Here is a 10,553-nt window from a genome sequence, read left to right as displayed (position 1 = left end):
TAGAAGAATGTATTTATTTATTTATTTATTTATTTATTTATTTATTATTCCCACCTTTCTTTCAATTTAGTATTCAGTACAACTGAGAATTAAATTAGAAAGTACAAATTAATTTTTAAAAAGCATAAATAAAAATTAACATAAAATTAATTTGCAAATAAAAGTCTGATAAAAAGATCCTAGCAGCTCTTTTAAGGCTCAGAAATTAAATAAAAATATCATAATATTGTTTATTACATTCAGAATGACAAATGTAAAGATAACTATTAGACAACCTCCCCAGACCCCATTTTATTAATCTGTCCTTTGCTGTGCATTTTTACATATAATTTCCTCTTTATTACTTGTTATTTGGTGCTCCTGAATTAATCTTAACTTTGTCTTTATTAGTTGCTCCTTAAGTAATTGTTCATGTTCCTCTTAACCTTGAAGTCTTTGATGCTCTCTGAGCTTGATAGTTTTCTTGCGGACATTTTACTATCAAACTAGGTAACATCATCAGTACACTGAAATGTAATGAAAGGGTAATGTATAATGAAATTCCTGCAAGAAAATAACCAAGCTCGGAGAGCACCAAGCACCCACAGTTCAACCCTGAGCTACAAATATTATCTTTAATGGTACTCTTAACTTTTTATTTCTGAAAAAAACTAAACATGTTTAATTGCTTAAAAGTGATTTAGTTCAACCTGGGTAGCTTCTCCCGCTCCTTCCAGTCAATTAAGATAGACATAGAAAACAATTTCCAATGGTTCAGTCAGAATGGCTGAATAGTCAGAATGGGCAATAATAATAAGACCCATGGTGGCGCACTGGTTAGAATACAGTATTGCAGGCTAACTCTGCCCACTGCCAAGAGTTTGAGCCTGACTGGCTCCAGGTTGACTCAGCCTTCTATCCTTCTAAGTTCGGTAAAATGAGGACAAGGATTGTTGTAAACTGCTTAGAAAAGGCTGTAAAGCACTATAAAGCAGTATGCAAGTCTAAGTGCTATTGCTATTATAAGTGCTAATAAGGGATTCTGGGAGTTCAACAACATCTCAAACATATCACCCATCCTGATTTAGGAGATCCTCAATGTAGCCTTTACTGAACAAAAGGCAGCCTGAATGTATTTGATAGACTCTCTCTTCATCACAATTTCAGATAAAAATAAGTTCTTTTACAAAGGTAGTAGTATTAGGTTTAAATTTACACATATAAAATCAATATATGTATAAAGTTTCCATTTATATATATATTATTCATTTCAGTTCTTTCAGTCAAGCCAATATGGTTTGTAGAGCTTTCTTGAAGTTACTGGAGATAATTTTTTATCTATCTTATCAACTTCTTCAGTAGCATGGGCTCACATGAGAGCTAAACACCCTAAAAACAACACTATGTTAACTGACTTTAAGTTTTAATTTACATGTTTTAAATTAGAGAACAGTCTTTTGATTCATAATATATTTAGAAAAATTACACATAATTTTATCCTGCAGAGGCTTTTGGCTCTGCTATGTGTTGAAAGGCTCTTGGCCCAGTAACAGAATTCACAGATACATATATAGATGAGAAGCCTTTAGGAAAGGCAACTGTTCCTTTAAACTTTAAACTTCATCTATAATAATAAACTTTATTATGGTTGTAGACCAGAAATAGCCATCACTTTTTACAATATATTAAATAATAATAATAATAATGACAAAAAAGTCTGGATAGTGGACGTGGCAGTGCCTGGAGATAGCAGAATAGAAGAGAAAGAACTGGAGAAGATAACAAAATACAAAGACCTACAAATAGAAATAGAAAGACTGTGGCCAAAGCAAGCAAGGGTAGTACCAATAGTCATAGGCTCCTTGGGCGCAATCCCAAAACAACTGGAGCACCACTTGAACACCATTGGCATTGACAAATTTGCTATTAGTCAATTGCAAAGGCGGCCTTATTAGGAACTGCTTCCATCCTGCGACGATACCTGTAATACCATCAAACATCCACATCTGCCTATCCCAGGTCCTGGGTAAGGACTCGATAGGTAGACAAAATGCCAAATCCAGTCTGAACATCTGGCTGACTGTGCGATGATCCATAATAATAGTACCATTATTAATAGTAAATAATAACATCCCTGTTAAGAAATTACATGTTCTCAAAATGTTAGGGTCACTCCCTAATTTATGTGAGTGGATAGCCGATTAATGTGTGAGTAAATATAATGTTCCAAACATTATTAGAGATATCTCCCAAAAATTGGCACAAGTTGACAACTATAAATCTGTAACCAATTTTTTTCTTGTGGACATTGCCGCAACACAGTATTTTGCCACTGCATGCGTGATAGAAGGGTTTGAGTCTTGGCGGAGAAAGCCTACATAAAAATTGTCTGCCCTCCCTGGCAATCTCTCTAATAAAGGGAAAATATACGCTGTCCTATAAACTCGGTATAACTCACAGTACAATAAAACATGTGAGATATCTTCGACTTCTCCTTTACCACATATACATACCTGTTCTGCTATTGGTGTTCTCTTACACCTGCCCTGTAGGAGTGCTGAGGGAAGAATGTTAAATCTGGCTCTGAAAAAAGCTATTCTTTGTTTTGGAAAGGTCAGATTATTCAAATATCTTGCCGATTCCCACACACCCTGTTTGATTCTATCCCTACTGTGGCAAGGCAATCTATTTAGTTCTTCTTGGAACTCCATGTCCTTTATTCTATTGGATATTACTTGCTTTGCTTGGTCAAAGCCTAGGGACACTAAGAATATCGAAGAGAGCCCATAAGAGCCCAGTTTATGATCTATCGCCTGCTTCCAGGGGGAAGGAAAGTTGTCAGTCAGCACTAACGGGGACAATCCCTCTGGAAAGAAATGAATTTTAAGCCAGTGAATGATCATCATCTTCCAGGCTCTTACCTGGATTTGGGGCATGCCTGTCTCAATTCTTAATTGGGCATTTGGGGTTCCTTTGGGTGCAGCTAAGATAGCTCGCAGGAACTTAGTTTGTATGGTTTCCAGCAAGTTTTTCTTTGCAAGGATTCCTGTTTGTGCCCCATATAGAATTTGCACCAATGTTTTGGCCTCGAAAAGTTTTAAGGCAGCAGGTACTAATTGACCTCCGCCTGTGTAAAAGTAATTTTTGATTGCATTTAAGGACCTATTGACTGCTTGCAATGTGTGATCCAGGTGTGCCTTCCATGTCCCTTGCGAGTGGAAAACCACCCCAAGGTATCTAAATGTTCTAACCTGTTCCAAACTATGTCCTTCTATTTTCCAGGAGTATTGGCTGGGTCTTTTAGCAAAAACTAAAATTTTTGATTTATCAAAGTTAAGGACCAACTTGTTCTGTCTGCAGTAGCCAAGTGTAGGCAACTGTTCCATATTAGCAAATGGTTAAAACAATGATTAAGAAAGCATCCAGGCTAAAATATAAACTATAAGTATGGATTGATTTGCTAAAATACAGAGTTTTAAATAAAGCTGTTTTTAACCCCATTCCCTCTGCAGTTGTATGAGAAAAAGAAATGTAAGAATTTCCCACTATTTAAATACAACTACAAATATCCCCTAATTAATGGAACAGTCTTCATCCGGAGATTATGCTGGAACTAACTTTGCCATCCTTCCAAAAAGCTGCCAAAAGAGTTATACTACAGAGCTTTTGAGAGATGATATTGCCCAATGTGGGTTGACACCATTGTATTATAATGTTTACAGCTGTTTATTTTCATTTTTTAATGATGAGTTTACATTGTGGTTTTTCAACTTTTTGCAATATTCAGACAAGGATTTTCCATTCTGCAAGAGCAACTGAAAAAGAAAGAATGAAATACTGACCAGCAATTTAATAGTATAAGTTATTAAGCTTATAGCTTGTGAAGTTGCTTTCTCAAGGATTCTCAAATTTTTTGTAACTGTGATCCCTAAAATGATGCATATCCTTGTACGACATACCCCAGAACTAAAACTAATGCTTTCACTGAGGTTGGGAAAAAAAAGTATCACTTTCTTCTAATAAATAAATAATATTAATCTGCAATCACTAATTATCTATTTTTGTGGTCTCACAACTGTCCATTGGGGATTTGCATGGGCAAAATAAAGAGGAAAGACCTGAATATTTCTGGATTGCCGCTTTTTTCAGTCCAACTAGCTTTTAAACAAAACTAGAACTGTCTGCAAATTTGCAAGACTTCCTCCAGGGGATTCTCAACTCATAGTTTGAGAACTGCTAAAATATATGGATTGGAAAATGTTTAAAAATTCATCTGACTAAATCTCGCTCAATTTTTCACCTTCAATCCGTGTACCAATGCATTTGTTTTACTGGGACCTGGCTGTACAAATACAAGATTCATTCTTCTTTAATTTAGAGTGACCTTTAAAATGAAAACAGTATATTCTTAAAGCAATGTAATTTGAATAGCACACCTGGAGTTATTCTCATGCCCACTTTGTGGCTGTCGCCAGCTTCCTTAAAGTGTTGGTACCCGGCAAGGTTGCAACTTATCTAGGACTTACCCAACTTTTTATTCTGAGACATCCTGTTACTAATATCTCTGTATTGCCTTTCTGCCTTCCTATTGTATGGTGGGGTATAATAACTATACAGTTAAAGCAACAAAAGGGTTTAAAAGTCAAGTTAAAAGAGATGAATTACACCTTTTTTCACAAATCATTAGAGATGCAGCCTCTAAGGCCTTAAGAAAATTCACATCTAAAACTAGCTGCTTCACTTGAGACTGGAAAATAACTGGGCAATCACTGTGTGTCTTTCATCGTTGGTGAATACTACTGTGCTTCGCAAACTTTGTTTTTTTTTTTATTAAATTCACATGTTAAGACTCAGTGTGCCTGTCAGAAATGGAGAAAAATATACAAAGAAACTATTCGTTTCAGTCTGATGTGCATTTCTTTTTCTTTCCCATTCATTCAGGGAGCAAGGAATAAAAAGCTCCCCTCTGTGAAAGAACTGCAGAAAAAATTACCAGGCAGCAAAAACGCCACCTTACACCTTCTGCTCTGTGAGAGTTTTCCTTCTCTTTCCAGAAAAGAGAAGGTACAAGGGGACAATAGTTTATAGGCAAGCAGTAACAGGGGAACTTTACTTGTCTGCCGATGATGATAGCAGAAAAGGCTAATAATGTCTGTGGTGTAATACGCTGTTTTCACTACAAATCAACCTGGGTATATTTTATCCTAAAACATTTCTCTTAAATATTTCCTCCTGTTTCCTTTACTTAATGCTATCTTAACTGACATGGATGCAAGGGGGGGGGGAGGAGAGAAATCCTTCTGATAAGTAGGTTTGTGCATATGCACTAAAGGGATATTAAAGCTTTGGACACAGCTCTTTCTATGCTTCTGTAGCTTGTACTAGCCATTTATTTATTTATAAAAAAAGAATTAACATCCACTCAGATGCAGGATCTGCCAGTGGAGTCTGGGAATACTGACAGCCACAGTCTGGACTGAACCGTAAACAGCTCCACCACATTCTATTGGCAATTATTGCTGAAGGTCACACATCAGCAGAGAGCCTGAATTCCAGGAAAAAAAAAAAAAAGCTGCCTCTTATGTAACTGCTGCCTGAACGCTGGCAGATGTCCAACAGAGTAGTTCACTGCAAAGTAAGGTAGGAGGAAGGGAAGGAGGAAAAGCTAAGTAGGACATCTCTCAGTTTCTTCAGCATCATTAGATTGCCCCCTTCTGGCAAAACTTAATAGTGAAGCGTTAACGGTGAACTAGTATGTGATGAATGCTACTTTTATAAACAAACAAACAAACAAGTAAGAACAGGCTACCTTGAATAAATGCATGATTAGGGCAATGATGACTCTATCATAGTTGTGCTTTTAAGGTGATGTGCTTAACGCTGCAGCTATGCAATCTAATTCAAGACCACAATACTACTGAACATAGTAAGTTTTAAAAAAATCCGTACATGAGTAAAGAGGCCGGTTATGAAGGAGAGAAAGGTTAATAAGTTTTCCTTTTCTCTTTCTGAAAGCGTTATAAGTTTCTTGTTTGGAAGAACAAGTAATTCCCAAACATCCCCTACTAAGTTAGTTTGTGTGGGAGACTGAGAGATACAGTATCTTATTTAATACTTTTTTTGGTACCTTCAAGAATTCTTGAAACATTCAGATGAATAAAACTCAACACCTTTTGTGGGAGCTGTGTTTGAGCTGTATTATATATCTTGTACATTTCTAAGGATGAAATTAAATATTTCTGCCCTGTTGTGTTTTTTTTTTTTAAAAAGAGTTACTGTATTTCAGTTTTTTGTTTTCTCTCACACACCAATTTGGTTGAATAATTTATTTATCCAGAGCATTTCAGTATGCATTTACTTTTAAAGTGCCATTTTTAACTAAATGATTACAAAAAGCCCACTTTATCTTTAATTCCTCTTGAAGAAACACAACTTTTCCAGAAACACGCATCACAATCACAAGCATATTTTTCCTCTGGAAGAGCTGTAATTTTCTTATTCTTCCTCAATAGCAGAAATTCATTGGATACAGAATATGAATTTCAAGGGGTATTTATTTTTTTGTGCCATGAGTTTGTAAGTTGACTTGTGGAAAAAGAAACACTGTGCTTCCTCAGAAAAGTTTCAGGGAATGCAAACTTCTGCCAGAAGACACTTTTAATAAACAGATAGTGTTCATTTCCTATATTTATAAACACACCTGCCGCTAGCACGGAATCCTTCCACTGAAATCAGCCAACAAAGTTTTCACTGAGTAATCAAGGGCTACACTCTAAACTGAGCTTGATCTCAATCCTGATTTAATGCAAAGACAGTCAGGATGTGTGAAAGCATTTATCTGACAGAAAATCTAAGTAAAATAAGCAGCCTAAATTCCATGTATATGTTCACAAATTTGGAATATAGTGTGCTTTTCAACACCCTGAAGCTGAATGAGTTTGCTTTAAATTACTTTGAAACAATAAAACAACATTTTTAAAAGAGAATTCATGCCCATTTTTTTAGTTGACAAAATTCAGTAAAATAAAACAAAGTACTGAAGTAGTTGACCAACTCCTCCACCTAATTTATGCTCTTTTCTACAATATTTGTAATACACAAAAAAAATAATCCAAAATCTCTGATACTAACATCTTTATGGAGCAGCATCTGATCATATGATAATGATGGCTATAAACTATGAGTCGAATTTTGACGGTAGAAAACCCAGCAGAGCAAAGGAAAGGCTAACTTGAGATGATCAATGGGCCATAGAAAGAAAACATGCAAATCACGCACTTCTACCTCTCTGTTAGAAAGTACATACTCCCTATTATCAGATTGCAAAGTTCAAAGAAAGTATACATTTTCCCATATATGTCTTAGGATCATATGTTCAGTTAGAAGAAACCACTTTAGATTATAGCAGACTTTTATCTGCCGACTTATAGAAATTAAACTCATATTTGCACATTAACATTTCTAAATTCAAAGAATTCTTATAAAACAGTATGTGAAATGTTTAAGCATCTTCATTATACTGCAGAGGAGAGTTACCCATTCAGCTGTCTACCATTTGAAAGAATACAACACGACTGAATCCAAAGAATATGTTCAGACAATACTTTTGGAGGAAAAAAAATACACAATTAAAATTAAATAATTTGTGGTATGACAAGTTGCACTCCACTACATCGCTAGCACAAATATGAGAACCACAATACATAAACACTGACAAGACAGCATGACATGCTACATGGCTACTGACTTCAGGATATCACCACGGAAAACTAAAGAAACAATAAAGTAAGAAATTCAAAACCTCAGCATTTTCCAATTCACCAAGTGCAATCAGCTAAAAATAAAAACAAGAGGGAGACAAAAAGAAAATAAATATTAATGAAAAGAGAAATGGCAAATAATCAGTTACTATAAACGCCAAGAATCATAATTTCCACTCTTTCAACCCAGTTCTTTTGTAAGATTGTTTATTTAAAAAAAACCCCTCATTTTCTCTTCTAAATATAACACTAGATATAAATATGGCATTTGACATACTAGCCTAGGTTAGCAGGATTGTGCATAGGATCCTTTATCAGATGTGGAGAAACCTAATTAACAGTGTCTTGAAAAAATATGGCTGTACATCCCTATTTTACATCTCTATATCATCAAGCATTATTATTCTTTGTTCTTTCATACACCTTTTCATATAAAAAAGACATGTAAACTTTTCAGTGTGACAATAAAATGCATCTGATTATAATATTTTTTTAATATGGTTAATCTACAAACTATCAAGTAGCTACAGTTTACAGGTAGTCCTCGACTTACAACAGTTCATTTAGTGACTGACTTATGACCGTTTTTCACAGTTGCGACCTTTGGAGCATCCCCATGATCATGTGATCAAAATTCAGATGCTTGGCAACTGGTTCACACTTACGACTGTTGCTGGGTGCCAAGGTCATGTGATCACCTTTTGCAACCTTCTGACGAGCAAAGTCAACGGGGAAGCCAGATTCACTTAGACACCGGGCAACTAACTTATCAAATGCGATGATTCACTTAACAACCGTGGCAAGAAAGGTTGTAAAATGGGGCAAAACCCACTTAACAAATGTCTCACTTAATAACAGAAATTTGGACTCAATTGTGGTAGTAAGTCAAGGATTACCTGTATTAGGAGGATGCTTTCAGCATCCACTATGCCTAATAATATAAAACTAGGTGTCTTGGGATTGGATATTTTGTGGTACCATTTGTATGTTCCATGAAAAAAAATCCAATATTCTAACCCAAAACATGTAGTTTTAATATTATTAGACAAAGTAGATGCTGGAAACATTCTCCTAATCCAGGGGTAGGCAACCTTGGCTCTTTTATGACTCGTGGACCATTCTGGCTCAGGAATTCTGGGAGTTGAAGTCCACAAATCATAAAAGAGCCAAGGTTGCCTACCCCTGTCCTAATAATAACCCATGGCCACTTGATAGTCTGTAAACTCTATATTAAAAATTAATATAATCAATCCACCTTTCTGAGAATCCCAGGGCATAATCCTTCCTTACTTCAAACAGATTGGCTTGATTCAGTACATTGCAACTCCTGAAACTTCTATGTATAACAAACATAACAATTTAACTTCATCTGTATATTCAGAATAAAACTGCAGTTGAAGTTTCCAGGTACCTAGGGAAATGTTGTTTTTCCTTGATATAAAAACAAATCACAATCAGCAAAAACACCAAAATCCAAATTCAATAAACTTGTTTTAAAGGGTCCACTGATCAGTTTACTTGGGCAAACTGCTTGTGCTTTAGCTCAAGCAGAAATCAAGCGAGTACCATTTGTTAAATCTTTGTTGTAGAACATGGGTGTCAAACTCGCCGCGTCACATGACGTGTCATGACTTTTTTCGCATGGCTGGAGCTGGGGTGGGCGTGGCCTCCACATGATGCAACCGGCCCACGGGCCGTCAGTTTGACACCCCTGTTGTAGAATATACTTCAATCCAGCATCATAAAGTTAGTACTCTTCGCAGTGTAACTTTTAACAGGGAAGAGACTTAAGCTGAGCTTCTTTGTTACAGACTTTTACTATCATTTTCTCAGGGTTAAGAAACAGAAAGAAAGTTAAAGCTGTTCCTACACTGACATTGTTTTTATAAAAAGAAAATACATCTATATGTATCACAAAACCATAAAACTGGAGCAAGCTATTTAACTCAGTGTTTCTCAACCTTGACAATTTTAAGGCATGTGGACTTCAACTCCCAGAATTCCACAGCCAGCATTGCTGGCTGTGGAATTCTGGGAGTTGAAGTCCACATGCCTTAAAATAGTCAAGGTTGAGAAACACTGATTTAACTCAACCTTTTTCTGAAGTGGCTGAAAAAGAATTATATCGCCATACAATAAATTGATGTGGTAAATAGCTAATGGGTAAATCAGGATTTCCTATGTTTTATCAACTGTTAGAAGGCTTTGTTTCTACCTTTAGCTCAAAGTGCTACTTTTGCTAGAGCACCAATACATTTACAAGTCAATTTTCTTCATCTACAACAGTGGTTCTCAACCTTTTTAATGCCGCAACCCCCAACCGGTTGTAAGTCGAGGACTACTCAACCGGTCGTAAGTTGAGGACTACTCAATTGGTGCAGCACTGTTTGCAGAATGGGACTTTTGGCGGGCTCAGCAGGGCAGAGACAGCCTGGACAATTCCTATTGGCTTTTGAAAGCCAATAGAATTAGACTCTATTCAAGAGAGTCTATTCTGTTGGCTTTCAAAAGCCAATAGAATAAAAGGGAGTAGCACAGCTAAGGAAAAGGGGGAAAAAATGGCGGACTGCATTGTTTGCCAACCCCCGTGAAATGGTCATTCGACCCCAAATAGGGTCCCGGCCCACAGGTTGAGAACCACTGATCTACAAGTCTTTCTGTGCTACCTGTCCTGCTCTATTATACAAACAGATGCTTCCGAGCTTTCTCCTGGTTTGATAATGTTCACAATTCTATACCTCATTTGCTGTACTATTTCTAATTTATTTACGATAACTAGTCCATTTAAGTAACTTTTCCAATATATCAGATTTA

At 36.2% G+C, this 10,553-nt stretch overlaps 1 protein-coding gene across 5 annotated transcripts in view; it reads right to left on the bottom strand.

Annotated features, from left to right (window-relative positions):
* Positions 1-10,553, bottom strand: part of ITPR1 (inositol 1,4,5-trisphosphate receptor type 1) — a 253,455-nt gene that overhangs the window by 79,001 nt on the left and 163,901 nt on the right. For 4 of the 5 annotated variants that reach the window (XM_039334139.1, XM_039334135.1, XM_039334136.1 and 1 more), the window contains exon 38: positions 7,781-7,813. The exons of the other annotated variant lie outside the window; for it this stretch is intronic. In XM_039334139.1, the coding sequence (XP_039190073.1) occupies positions 7,781-7,813 (33 nt within the window). The remainder of the gene's footprint in view (positions 1-7,780; positions 7,814-10,553) is intronic. 5 annotated transcript variants of the gene reach the window in all.

The sequence above is a fragment of the Crotalus tigris genome, unplaced genomic scaffold, assembly GCF_016545835.1.
Source record: "Crotalus tigris isolate CLP2741 ecotype Arizona unplaced genomic scaffold, ASM1654583v1 scf7180000017625.6296891, whole genome shotgun sequence".
Classification (NCBI taxonomy): Eukaryota; Metazoa; Chordata; class Lepidosauria; order Squamata; family Viperidae; genus Crotalus; species Crotalus tigris.
The sequence above is the reverse complement of the archived record's forward strand: the minus strand, read 5'-3'. Positions and strand labels throughout refer to the sequence as shown.